We start from the raw sequence: 14,646 nt of genomic DNA, 5'->3' as shown, positions 1-14,646 counted from the left end.
CTCCCCAGCTAAATAAGTAATTAGAGTCACTACAGGTACTTCAAGTGGTGAATACACTTTAAAAAAAATTAGTTTGCTAGCACTATTGAATTTGCAATAAGTGGAGTCAGCATCTGAAATAGTTTGGTATTTTAAATAATGACTTTTTATTTAGTACTCTAGAGTGTGTTAAATGACTCCCTTGAGCATTAAAGACATCACTCCATTTTCCAGGACCTGCGCGAAGTCTGGCTCAATTATCCTCTCCACCCACTCCAAGTAAGTATGACCTTCCTGTCTGCAGCAAGCTTTATAGCTCCAGCTATTCATGTTATTTTCGTCTGCCGGTTTTTTTCCCTCCTGCTTTTTATCCTTTGATTCCCTTCAGTGGATTGTGACTTTAAGCTGGGGTGCCAGAACCGGAGAACTTTGAAACAAGTAGTAAAATGAGCCTGTGCATTGTCATCGCTTGGTCCAGGCTGGGACTTGGGAGGCACTGGGCATCATCTTCCCTGAAAGGCAGAAAGAGCGGCTGTGTAGTTATGGGTTCCCCTCTGCCCCCGGAAGGTGATCAGAGTCTAACAGGTTGACTCCAGGATTCCTACAGGCCTGCCATAGCAGGAAAGCTACTACAGAAGCAAGTCTAGGCACAGGAAAAGAGTAAGCAGATACTAAATTAACATTGCCAAACTCCAACCTAACTTGGATTGTAGAAATTGAAGGCTTTGACTCAGACTGCATAAAACTTACTGTAAATTTAAAATTTAGTGTGCTGTAATGGCATTTTACTCCTTTTGGAATTTGAAAGATTTATACATAGTAGCATCCCTTCTCTCCAGTTGTTTTAAAAATTCTTATGATTCTTTGCTATTACTGTTTTACTTTGGACATAATTACATTTTATATATATTTATATATACACACACATATGTGTGTATATATATATTCATGTAAATGTATACCCATACATGTATGTATTTACATATAATAAGCATATGAATAATCACTACTGACTAAATTCTCATTAGAGACCTTACAGTAATAAGTGATATTAATTCAATGTACTTTTAATATATTTTATTAATAAGGCTACCTAATGTTGTTGAAAAAGGTTTATTTTAATTATACTTTTGATATTTGCTCTCTGTCAGTTGTTAAAAATTTATTATCTTGTGGAACACCACCTATATAATAAATAGTTTGTAACATAAGCTGAATCCAGTCTTAATGATGCTCATTTGCCAAAACAGGTTGGTCCAGAAAACTCTTGTAATCAAGTCACTCTAATGCAGTGGCTCTCAACGGGCAATGTCCAGATCAGTGGTGTCTTTATCACCTGGGAGCTTAACAGAAAGGCAGATGCTCAGACCTCACTTCAGACCTACTGAATCAGAAACTGGGGGTGGGTAGGACCTAGCCATCTGCGGCAACAAGTGTTGCAAGGGTTCTGATGAATGCTAAACTTGGAGAACCACCGCTTTACACTACACTACACACACACACACACACACACACACACACACACACATTCTCTACCAGCTGTTTTTAAGCTTGCATTTTCCTTGGAGAATTAGTATAATACTTGGGATTTTCAACTATCTGTGTACAGTACTTGGCCTTGAAATTTGATAGAAAATTGGAAAATATTATTTGAGCCTTCTTTAAATATTAGGTTTGTTTGCCATTCTACGAGATGAGAAAGAAGCTTCCATGTTTCATTGGCATTTCAGAATTTTCTGCCCATGGGAGAGGAAATTTTATTAAACACTGTCCTAGAATTGATAATTACTCTTGTAACTAAAAACTACAGAGAATTTATATGTATTTTCAATTTTTCCTGTAGCTACAAGAACCAAATACTGATCGACAACTTATTGAGACTTCTCCAGTTCTGCAGAAACTTACTGAGTTCGAAGAAGCAATTGGAGTGATTTTTACTCATGTTCGACTTCTGGCAAGGGCATTCACTTTGAGGACTGTGGGATTTAACCATCTGACCTTGTGAGTTAGATGTACTCATGCCATGCCAATGTGATTGTTTAGATGAGGCAGCCCCATGTTTTTGCTTCATGCCCTTTAAAGGAATGAGGATTTTTAGACATGTTTCCAGGAAGGTCACCTTGTGAGATGGGTACAGCCAGACATTGGTATGGACCAGAGGATAGGTTCTAATCTAGAACGTTTGGTTCTATTGTCATGCGTCCTGTGTCTTCATAAAGTTTAGGAGAATTACGAAGGAAGTAAAAACTTTTTCCATATAGGAACACATTAAATATTGGGTTGTCAAAAGAGCCATGACACCTTTTGCATAGAAAAACAGAAAACAAAAAACACGTTCTGACTTTTCCAACGGCCTAACACTTTAGGTTTTGCAGGCCATGTGAACGATGATTCAGTTCTGCTATAGAACCATAAAAGCAGCCATAGATTAAGGTAAACAGATGGGCATGACTGTGTTCCCATAAAATTTTATTCTTAGAAACAGGCCATGGGCCATGGATGAATGGTTCAAAGATAAGCTAATTAAATAATTGAGAAAATAAGCAAAATTTTATTTTTTCTGGGGTTATGCTTCCCTTCTCCCAAACCAAATATATTGAACTGTCTTCAAACTATAAAGATTAAAGGTTTTTAATCATAGATTTTTTTAAAGCTCTGAATTCCAGATTTGAATAATGAAATATATATATATATATATATATCAATAGATATAACAAAGAAAAATTGAAGCCTTTTTGCTTTGTTTTCTTATGAGATTTTTGCCTGTATTACACTTTATTTTTCAGTTGACCAGGCAGTGTTTACCTGTCTTTATTTTAGCAGTCATTTAATCCATAGGCAAGGGATTTTGTTCTTCTTCAGAACTCAAGCTATATTCACTTATCTCTTCATGACGAAGGAAGCTTAGGGAATTTTCTTTAGTTTTGTGCTTTACAAGAAGGTGAACACTTTGCCATTTTAAGTCGTGCCCTTTTTGAAATTCTGGAGTTTTTTAAATGCTTATTAATCTCTTTACGTTGCTATTTCTTTTCTCAGAGGCCACAACCAGAGGATGGAATTCCTAGGTGACTCCATAATGCAGCTGGTAGCCACAGAGTACTTATTTATTCATTTCCCAGATCATCATGAAGGACACTTAACTGTGAGTCTGTGTTAAACAGTCACTGCCGCCAGTGAGGTTACTTACTGTGTGATAGAGAGTGGAGGTTAACTGGGCCAAATAAATAAATAGTGCTTATGTAGTTGATGACTTGGTGCTTGGTGACATTCGCATATCAAATGGCTTTGTTCACTTCCTTATGGGATTTGTGTACAAAGCGAATATGTGATGACAACTCATTTTATATTCTTTCATTTACTGATCACCTGTTCTACTCAAGGTATAGAGCTAGACCTCATAGGGGGACAAAGATGAAGTGACAACCAATCTGTCCATAGGAATTCAAAAAAACATCAGAACAGATTAGAGTATAAGTAATGACAAATACTCTACTACATTGTGTGCGTGTGTGTGTATGCATAAATACACTCTATAAAAAGTGTAAGCGTCACTGAATGTAAGATAGACTATGTTAAATATTAAAAAGAAGCCTAGATAAATTGCCGAACTTGTGCAATTTAGGAAAAGATTTCTTCCATCTAAGGAGGTTAAAGAAGACTCCATGGAGATGATGATGTTTAAGCCTTTAAAGATGAATAGGATCGGGAGCAGCAGAGGGCATAATGGTTACATTGCTGTACTCCCACATAGTCAACTGCAGTTCAAGTCTCAGAACCAGTGACTTACAACTCATGCTGGGCGCTTGTGTTTGCACGCCTAAGATCCCGAGAGGAGAATGGAGGAGAAGGAATTGTGGCATGGCCGTCCCCTGTAGGGGGTGATTTCTCATTTTCTGTCTCTCTGTCTCTTCGATGAGTATACACACCCTATAGCAAACATCTCTCTAAAAAGAAAATAAAAGATGAATAGGATCTGGCCATCAGGAGTTATTGGGAAGAAATTCCTATGTAAGGGCATTCTGCACACTGATACTGCTGAAGTAAAGATATGGTGTGAAAAATGAGGAGATTGGGAAGCAGTAAGGACCCAGTTTGGCTAGACCATGGTAGGGCTGAGGTGAAGTTACTAAGACAAAGTTTGATTTATGAACAAAGCAAAATGGATTATTTTTTAAAATCTTATTGAGCATTTTTATTAACCATTTACTGGTGTTTTCTTTTGATTTTGTTTTGTCTTTTTTTTTTTTTTTTTTTTTTTTTAAGGTTTTTTACCATAGGGCACGTGTGCTGGCTGGAGAGAGATAGAGAGAAAGTAAAAAATCACACCCCCCCCCAAGAGGGATGGATGCTGCAGTCCTCTCTCCTCTCAGGATTTTGAGCATGCATGCACATATGCCCAGCATCATTTTCAAGCTGCCTGGTCTGGGACTCGAACCACAGTCAAATGTATGAGTCCAGTGCCTTAACCACCACGCCACCTGTTGGCCTGGGCAAGTTTTTACTCTGTGAATCCGATGTACGATGTACCCAAATGGTGAACAAAGTGTTTCGAGAATCCACTCATGATGATCTCACAAGGAGTAACCTTCCAGAAGTCCTTTGAGAATTAGCCACTGGGACAGAAATAGTTTACTGGGCAAAGGAAAATAGTGGTACACTGTAAGATATTTGTCAGTGCAGACTTTTTCAGTATTACATTGAAACAAAGAAGTCTTTCATCTTCAGCATTTCTGCAGCTTTTTTCTGTGATTTGCTGTGAATCAAAGTGGAGTTCATCTCCATCACTGTGAACCCTAGAAATAGTTTACATGAGACATGAATATTGGAATCAGAGAGAGTATGGTAATGTGGCTGTATTTAGAGTAATTTGTCAGTACAATTCCTAAGCCTAGCATTCATTCACTTAACATTATTATCCCTTACTATATACCATGTACTCTTATATTTGCTAAGGAATCACCAGTATTTATACTTTATATTAACAATGTGATCGCCTTTTCAAGTTAACTGCTTTTGGATGAGTAAGAAAATGTTTCTTTCTTGAGTTATATTAAAGTCTGAAGAAGATAGGAGCTTTTATGAGAAATGAGCTAGTGTCTAGTATTTTACTTTACATTAGAAAAACAATCATTGCATGTCCAGTATCCTCCATTAGAGAATAGCCGTTTTTATCTGATTGGTCTGAGAAGTGGCTAAAGAAACCAAATAGCTGAAAATTGTAATGCATTCTATGGCCATACAGTGGCAACTGTTGAAAATGGGTGGTTTAAATGCATACATTTGCCTTCGTATTGCCCCAGATTAATGGTGGGCTAAAGGCCCTCATGGAGATAGGATGTTGTAGATCAGTGAGTTTACTGCTTTCCACCTACTCACTGCGTATACCACTACCTGCTGCCTCCAGCATTTTTTAAAGCTTAATCTTTTTTTTTTTTTTTTTTTTTTTTTTAGAGAGGTCTTTGTTATAGGGCGTGTGCCCTTGCCAGAAACATAAGAGAGACAGAGAGACAGAAAGTGAGAAATCACCCTCCAGGGGAGATGGCCACGCCACAATCCCTTCTCCATTCTCCTCTTGGGATCTTGGGCACACACACACACACGTGCCTGGCGTGAGTTTAAGCCACTGGGTCCAAGACTTGAACCACGGTTGACTACATAGGAGTTCAGCTACATAGCCATTACACCAACTGCTGATTCCAACGCTTATTCATTTTTATGACTTAAGAGAAAGAGAGATATTTACACACGGCACCCCCAACAGGATACCAAGATCTTGCTCTAGCCTCTTTAGCCAGCTGCAGACTGTGGGCAGTCATGTGTCCAGCATATTCAGGAAGGTATCTGGATCTAAGTGGAGAACCTTCCCTTCGGGGTCAGCATCATGGAGTGCCATGTTTTACCACCACACCACCATCTAGCCCCGACTCTCAACATTAAACAAATAATAAAACCAAAACTTGGAAAGATAGGGATCTTGCCCATGGTTTAGATAATGCTAACACCAGTACTGTGCTAGAGACTTTATTTCTGAGTTCTTTCCAGCTCACTTCAATGCCAGAAATGTAGTTTTATCTAAAATGTGTGTATCAACTTTGTTATCTTAAAATTAGAGAGCCTTCTTTTTTTTTTTTCAAATTGCCAAAGAAATGTGCACTCACAAGAGAAAGAAAGAGGAAGGCAGGGAGAGGGAAAAAAGTGCCTCTGATTAAGGCATGGTCATGCTACAATCCCTTCTTCTCCATCTCTCCATCTAGTTGGGACCCTGGGCATGCATGCGTGCACACACACACGTGGCATGTTTTTCAAGGCTCTTGAGCCAGGACTCAAACCATGTTTGGCCATGGGAGGATCCAGCTCCTCCAACTCTAGGCCATGGGGTCAGCCTAAAATAAGAAAGCTTTTGACTAGCTTATTAGAATGATATTAACAAATGACAAACATGTATGATGGTTTTATAAACTATTTTTATAGAAAGCTTCAGTAAAAATCTACAGGGCCAACAGAATCTTCAGGCAAGAGAAAAATTATGATAAGACATAAGTTACAAATATGTTTTAAAAGCTATGAACTCTTAGAACTCTGACATGGGTGCTCCCTCCCTCCTCCAAACACTGTCTCCAGGAACTCTTACCATGCTCTGCTTTCCTACGTTTCCTCCCACCTCTTCAGCTACTCTTTCTTAGCCTGCTTTGCAGGGTCATTCTGTTTTCTATAGCTGATAAATATTCTAGTATTGAAAAGACTTGTCTAGGCCATATTTTTTTTTTTTTAAAGAGATTTTTGCTATAGGGCGTGTGTGCTCACTGGAGAGACAGAGACAGAGAGACAGAAAGTGAGAACGTTGCCCTCCCCCCCCCCCCCGGGGGCCAGCCCCCCAGCCAGGAGGGCCCAGCCACTCAGCAATCCCTTCTCCTCCAGGCTCCTTTCAGGATTTTGGGCATGCACACACACACATATCTGGAGTGAGTTTTAAGTCGAACTGTAGTCAACTACATGGGAGTCCAGCAACATAACCATTATGCCATCTGCTAGTCCCCATATTTTCTGCTTACTAGAGTCTCCCAGACAGCATTCTCTATGTATATCATCAGTTTCACTCTGAGCAAATGACTTCAAAACTGATCATTTCAGTCCCTTCTCTTTCTGAGTTCCAATCCCAGCTACCTTCTCGGTATCTTCACAAATACCAAACTGGATGTACACCTTTCTTCCACCTGAGTCCTCATCCATTATTCCCTAAATAATCGAATGGCAACATCACCCATCCAGTGTTGCCTGTCAATTCCTCCCTCTACCTCCCATCTCTATATTCTTCTAGCCCATTCACAGGTCCTGGAAATGTTACTCCTCAAGTATCTCTTGAATTTATCCTCTTATCCTGTCTCCATCACCCACATCCTTTCTACCAACCTTAGTCTTCTGGGCCACTGCCATAGTTTTTGAATGACTATTAAAATATTACAGGAATGCAATTAACAGAGACCCAGTTGGAAGGAGTGATGTTTCATAAATTGCAAAAGATAGGAATCTTAAGGTCATGTTTTAATAAAACACAAGGCAATGCAGTATCCTCCCACAAACAGAGTGAGCTCCCTAGGTCCCCATGTTTTCCCCAGGATGTATGCTTCTATTTGACAAACTTTCGTTTGCTGTTCTCATGGGCATTATTGTACTCTGCTTAGAGATGGATGGTCTCCCAGGCAGAAATCTTCAGGATCTCAGCTCTTGGGCCTCTGAGAAGTTATTTTTGCAACTTCCTACATTGGTCCTCCTGTGTCGGCTTGTGCCCCCGTTTAATCCATTTCACCTGCTCAGCCAGAGGAGTCTTTGCACAACAATCTCCTGTGACTACAGTAGCCATTCATTGGTTGTTTCTCTTGATCTCCCCAACCTCTTAACTTTGGAGTGCCTGATTCTCAGTGTCAGACCTCTTCTCTTCTCCACGGACTTGTGCTCCATAAGCAACCTCATTCTGTCAGTCTCATAGCATTGAATTTATCCCTCTGCCACTTCCTAGTTACGTCTTTAGCCTTTATTTTGTCTTCAATTCCTGACTCATATTTTTCAAACACAGATATCTTGAATATCTAGATGCCTAGGTAAACTCAAATCTCTGGTTGAATTTCTGGTAGGCATCTCAAATATAGTGTGTCTAAAACAAAGCTGATTTTCACCCATAAACCTGCATTTTCCCCCAGTGTTCTCCATATCTGTAAGGATCATTCTATTTTTGAATCGCTTGGATTATAAACCTTGGAGCCATCCTTAACTCTTTCTCTCATAGTACACCTCCCAGCCATTAGCATATCCCATTGGTTTTATTTTATGAGTTTATCCTGAATATGATGACTTCTCAACCCCATGCTATCACCCTGGTCTGAGCCTCTGTTATCTAAATTTGATAGCTATAACTCCCCAACTGGTAGCCACCAATCTTCTAACCCCAGTTTGTTTTAGCATAACAGTCCAGAGGGATCAATTTTAAAGGGAAGCTAGATTCCAACCCTCCTGTGTACAAAATCCTTCAAACCTTACATCTCAAGGGTAAAAGACAATTCTTATAGTCACTACAAACCTTGTGACCTGGCTCTCAGTTGCTGTCTCTGGCTTTGTCTCCTAGATTTTTCACATTAGCCTCCTTACTCAAGAATGTCCAATGTTGGGACCAGCAGTTAGCATAATGGCTATGTCGCTGGACTCCCATGTAGTCGACCGCGGTTTGAGTCCTGGACCCGGTGGCTTAAACTCATGCCAGGCGCATGTGTGTGAGTGCCCAAGATCCCGAGAGGAGAATGGAGGAGAAGGGATTGCGGTGTGGCCATCCCCCCTAGGGGGTGATTTCTTGCTTTCTGTCTCTCTGTCTCTCTGGCGAGCGCACGTGCCTTATAGCAAAAACCTCTCCAAAAAAAAAAGAAAAGAATGTCCAATCTTAAAATTAATGTGAAAGTTTTGGAAGACACCAAGCAAGCCCTTGCCTCAGGGCTTTGGTACAAGGAGATTTGTTTGGCTACAATATTCTTCCAGCAGTAGTATTCTTCTCCTGGGAATCTATATGGTAACCTGCCCCCCACCACCACCTTTTTCGAGTTCTATTCAGATATCATTGAGGGCTTCTTTAACTTATCTGCTTAAATAGGCAACCTTTTCCTCTTGATCCTGGCATCCCTCCCTCAACCTGTAACCTCGTCCCTATTTTTTCCTTAGCATGCAGTATATATTTTACATATTTACTGCCTACCTTCTTCCATAAAACTGTAAACTCCCTGAGTGCCAGGATTTTATCTGTTTTCTTCATTCCTGACTCCCAGGAATCTTGGGAGTTCCTAGCCTGTCACTGATCAGCAAATATGCTTTGAATGATTTTCATATCCCTGCACTACACTCTTTTCTTTCTTTCTTTTTTTTTTTTTTGTGTGGGGGGGGAGGTTTTTGCTATATGATGTGTGTGTTTGTCAGAAAGACAGAGAGAGACAGAGACAGAAAGCGAGAAATCACCCCCCAGGGGGGATGGCCACACCGCAACCCCTTCTCCTCCATTCTTCTCTCGGGATCTTGGGCACACACGCACACACGCCCAGCATGAGTTTAAACCACTGGGTCCAGGACTCGAACCGTGGTCGACTACATGGGAGTCCAGCGACATAGCCATTACGCCAACTGCTGGTCCCCGTGCACAACACTCCTGAGCTGTTCTTCAAGGTAGTGACTAAAGAACAAGGCACTGCACTGGCCAGATTTTGATTTCTATAGGCCCCCTCCTGCCAGCAGGCCCTCACACATGCCTAGAAACCAATCTGCTTCTCGCCCTTCCTCTCATCCACGTGGTCACTCATATTCTTCAGATGTTAGTTCTGGCGTGACTTGTAAGATGCCAAGGAAACATTTCCTGAAGGGTGCCTCTCCTATAGGTTCTATTTTATACATGGAAGTTTTTGATTTTCCAGTGAGCTTACCCAGTAGGGTCAAGGTAAGTAGTAAGAATATCTCAGTCGTCACCATCCAATGTTCTTTTTCTTCCTGGCACTTAAAGTTTCCTCACCCCTAAACTAGTTCTTTGATTTGTCACTATATGCTCAGCAGTGTCTACAATAAGATAGGCTCTCGGTACCTATTTGGTAAATAAAAGAGTAAGAGTTTAGTTTTCAGGCAGCTAAGTCATAGCAACTGGGAAAAGGAGGTGGCATTGGAGGGAAGTGGTATTTTCCTTTATGTATGAGAGAGGAAACTGAAAACTTACTCATGAATGCCCAAGGATTAAAATTAATGCAAAATTTGTGGAGAATTACTTATTGCAGTTGCACTGAGGGAATGGCACATGATTCATTATTGTGATTAAAGAGCACACAACCACAGCGAGTCACATTAGGAGAGATTAGTTAGCTTTGAGCCATTCCCTTGCATATTCGTTCTACAGGGAATTAGGACGGTTGAGAAAATGTACTCATGATTTTCAAATTTTGAATGCTAGTGGAGGAAAACATGTTGTTCTGAAGTTGGGTATTCCAAAGGCCTACTTGGGGCCCAGCTCTGTGGCATAATGGTCATTTACTACTCAAGAGAAGCCAGATCCCATATGGTGACCGTAGTCCAAATCTTTTGCCTAGTCAGCGTGAAACATGCCAGGCACACATATGTGTTCCTAGGGTCTGATGGGCTGGGAGGCTGGAGGAAGGAGATTGTGGTATGACCAGATCCTGTGGACGGTCCTCATCTCTTTCTCTCTCTCACTCTCATGTGAGCACACATATACCTGATTGTGAATAAAGAAAACAAAAAAACTCTTCCACAAAAAGACCTGTTTGGGAAACGGGCTCATACAATTGTTCTAAGATAACAGAATTCAAATTGGATTGTAGAAAAAAGAGGTTCTGTTTTATACACTGAAGTTTCTGTTTTAGGGGGAGCCTACCCAAGTCAGAGTAAATAATGAAAGCATCTTAAAGAAAACATTTATGCAGGCCGAAGTGCCTGCTTCATGACACTTGTTAAGTTTAAGCCCGTTTTCTCCCCTGAATCATTCTCCTCAGCCTCTTCTGTGCACTACCAAGCTAAAAATAATTGCCATTTCCCATGCCTACTGTGCGCAAGGCATGATGGCCACTGGGGTCATGCACTAGCAAAATGAACTGGCCAAGGGACCAGCAGGTGGCATAGTGGGTAAGGTCCTGGACTCCCATATGGCCAAAGGCAGTTTGAGTCTCAGACCCAGCGGCTTGAAACCTACCCTGAGTATGCATACCTGTGTGCTCAAAATCCCAAAAGGAAAATAGAGGGAATAGTACTGTGGTGTGGCTATCATCCATGGGGGGTGATTTCTCACTTTCCCTCACCCTGTCTTTCTCTGTCTCTCTGGTAACCACACATGCCTTATACCAAAAACTTAAAAAAAAAAAATGAACTGGCCTAAGTTTTTGTTTTAGAGGAATGATCTGGGATAATGAGAAAGAGGACAGGATTATAAATACAAAGCCGGAAAGCCGGTGATCCAGTCCTGCCCTGCTGCTTCCAGGGACAACTAAGCATTAGTCATTCAGAGAAACAGGTATCTTATCTAAAAATATCTCTTTGACAAGATAGATCCCTCAGCTTCCTGTTTGAGGATTTCTCCGTCACTGACAGAGTTGGGCTTTGTATCTGACCTGCATTCTCCTGCTAGCATTCGTGTACCTTTTCTTCAGTTATTGCGGGAAGTAGAGAGCATCTGGCTACCACTCTTTAAACCTGTGTGGACATCACTGCCACTTTTCATAGCATATTCGACTTTCACCTCATGTTTTTATATTAAAGTCCTCAAAATAATAAATGACAGTCTACTTAGATTTTACACTAGGTGGCCCTCTTTGGTAGCTCATGTCCCATAGCTATGGTCTCTTCTTTTGAATCAGGAGTGAAAAAAGATGTTAAAGAAAGGGTGCCAATGTGTATATTTGATTTAAACTGATAAACTTCTTTGTTATAAAACTTTCAGTTGAAAGTAATTGTGATAAACTGCTGTGCTGAGATAATAGAAAATACCCTGGATTCTCAAAATCAGACTTTTGAGATTTAGGATATTCCCATTAGTCCCTGATGTTGCACCAGGAATTCAGCGGTCCTTTTCTCAGGGTGACAGAGAGCCTCCCTGGAGCTTCCTTTATTGTTTCTGGTGGTGCCAAATTAAACTTTGTCTTCTTGGTGGGTGGGAGGATTGAAAAAAAGAATTCTTAATCACAGATGAGCCCTTAGTATAATGGAGAGCTTGGCAGACAGTAAATGGGAAGGTATTGCATTGAGAACAAGTCCTAAGGAATTCCTAGAACTTCGTAGGACTCTCCTGTGACTGAAGAGCAAGCACACTTGCCTGATCATGATGATGCTGTCGTGGGCAACAGCAGCAGCTAACATTTGTGGTATGTTTATTATGTGTTACTCCATGCGAATAGGTTGTTTGAGGAGTCTTCAGAAAGTTCATGCATTTCAGAAAAGTTTGTTTCACCAAATTCTACTTGTCCTTTAATTCCATTTTCCAAGAAATTTTTGGAGTGCCCTCGTGTAGTCGTTCGCTCTGATTCTCATAATAACCGTGTGAGAATAGGTACTAACTACTTCTTCCGTTTTGCAATGGAGGAAACTGGGGCACAAAGAAATTTTATAATTTAGACAGGGTCACTTAGCAAGGAAGTGTTCGAGCCCCAGTTTGAACCCAGGCAGCTTGTTGTCAAATCTTTGGCTTTTTGCTGCTATATCAAACACAAGGCAGAGAGTCTGGTAATTATCTCATGTTCAGTTGGGTGCTTAATATTCGTTTTCTAAATTTTTTCTACTGATAAATAAAAAGCAGGTATTTCTTCTTTGTAAAGTAGTCCTTTATATCAATAGCATCAACCTTGGTGGGTGTTCCTGCCTGATGTCCTATTGGAGTACCCACGTGCACCTGCAATCCTTGTGCTACTGGGACTGCCATCAGGCATGGCCAGTCTGGGTATGGCTTCCTTGGGGAGTATCGGCTCCCAAAGACAGCAACAGCACGTGGATCCTCTCGGGATCTTCAGCTGTCAGCATAGGGCATGGCCCGTGATCAGCCTTTCCCACACCACTGCACTTCACTGCCAGAACTTCAGAAGGTTTTCATCCTTGCCGATTCCCCCTGCATTCCACTCTTTGGCAGATGACACAATTCATTTGGAAGTAAAGCTCATTAGAACACCAATGGAAATTGTCATTCGAAGAAGAGTCATTTGGATTTTCTTGTTTAGGTAAAGAGTGAGGTCTTATAACTTGCAGGTGTAAGATGGGGTCTTATAACCCATATTCTAAATTTAAATGAACTCTGAAAATATGGATGACTTGAAGGTCCCATCTCCCTCACTGACTTCTGGTTCAGGCCCTGAGTTCTTGGCAAGGATGTCCAGATTTTGCTTTCTGCCAGCCACCCTGGTGCTTTAAAACCGGTCAGGGTTTGCCTTAACTCAAAGCAGAGGCATTTCTGCTCGCATCCTTACAGCCCTCCTTGACTGTCAGGCAGCATTACTACACACACTGAATGAGGAGCCCTGACACTGGAAGGTGGCAGCTGGGCCTGGTAACCGGTGGTGTATCATGATTTGTGTGCACTCATGTGTTCATTGGGCTCATTGGTTCTGAGGCATGAGCACTATGTATTCACAGCCTGAAGAGTTTTCTCCCCTCTCCCAAAGCCTGTTTGCAGAGAGGGCCCAGCTTGCTCTGCATAGGCATGGTCCCAAAATAGCCCTCCTATTCAGTACCCCCGTGGCCTCTACTTTAAGACTGTCTCCCCTCCACATCAGCATCCATTTGAAATCCAAAAGAAAAAATGACATACCTTTCCAGCTAAATTATTCTGTAATTATAAAATATTAGAATGGTGGGCTACTTATTGGTTGTTTCTCTTATTAATGCTAAATACTAGTAGGCCTTCTTATTTTTGAGCTTCTTTGTGGATGTTAATTCTACTGAAGAAGCATTAAGGAGAAGAAAAAATGGAGTTAAGAGGGAAATAGGAGGAGGAAAGGAACAAAGACAGGCAAAGAGTAATAGTCTAAAATTCAACAGCAAGCATAGCTTATGAAGATCAAGTTGTATTTCTGCTTCATGAATCATTGTCAGGCAAATTAAGAACATATTGTTTCTTATTTATCTATTGTGTCAAGGATTCAATATCAGACATGGAGAATAAATCTTGATTTTCATAAGCTCTGTTGACACTGTGGAGCCACGGAGCATAAAACTTGTATCTAATAAAGTGCAATATGGAAGAACAGGGGGTATACACCATCATAGCTCACAGCTGCTGCTTGCTCTTCATCCCTGCTTCCAGGAGTGATTCTTAGCAAGAAGAAAGTTTTTTTAATAGAGCAATAATTTCTTAGATCTCTTGTAAGAAAAGTTGTAGTTTCAGGTGCATTAATTCTTCCAATCTTAGAGATTGGAGATAATTATAGTCAGTGTTTGTGTGGTGAGTTCCCTTCTTTGTATCTACCCACTCCCTCATAGCCTTGCCCCTACCTCTCCCTTAGTGAGTGGTTGGTGAGTGTTTACTGCCCATTAGACATTATAGTGTCTAATGTTATGCTTGGTTAATTCATAGAGGATTCTTAGCTGCCTGAACTTCCTAGTAGAAATTTTTGTTTCGAATTCTCTAAGTTGAAATAAAATTATATATATATA

General features: G+C 40.8%; 1 protein-coding gene across 1 annotated transcript in view; it reads left to right on the top strand.

Moving 5' to 3' along the window:
* DROSHA (drosha ribonuclease III) overlaps positions 1-14,646 on the top strand; it is a 151,023-nt gene that overhangs the window by 122,705 nt on the left and 13,672 nt on the right. Inside the window, exons 26-28 of the mRNA XM_006148497.3 lie at positions 214-258; positions 1,823-1,980; positions 3,016-3,121. Of these exons, the coding sequence (XP_006148559.1) occupies positions 214-258; positions 1,823-1,980; positions 3,016-3,121 (309 nt within the window). The remainder of the gene's footprint in view (positions 1-213; positions 259-1,822; positions 1,981-3,015; positions 3,122-14,646) is intronic.

This window comes from Tupaia chinensis, unplaced genomic scaffold (genome assembly GCF_000334495.1).
Source record: "Tupaia chinensis unplaced genomic scaffold, TupChi_1.0 Scaffold000237_1, whole genome shotgun sequence".
In the NCBI taxonomy this organism is placed as follows: domain Eukaryota; kingdom Metazoa; phylum Chordata; class Mammalia; order Scandentia; family Tupaiidae; genus Tupaia; species Tupaia belangeri.
Note: the sequence above shows the minus strand (reverse complement) of the source record. Positions and strands in the feature narration are given on the sequence as shown.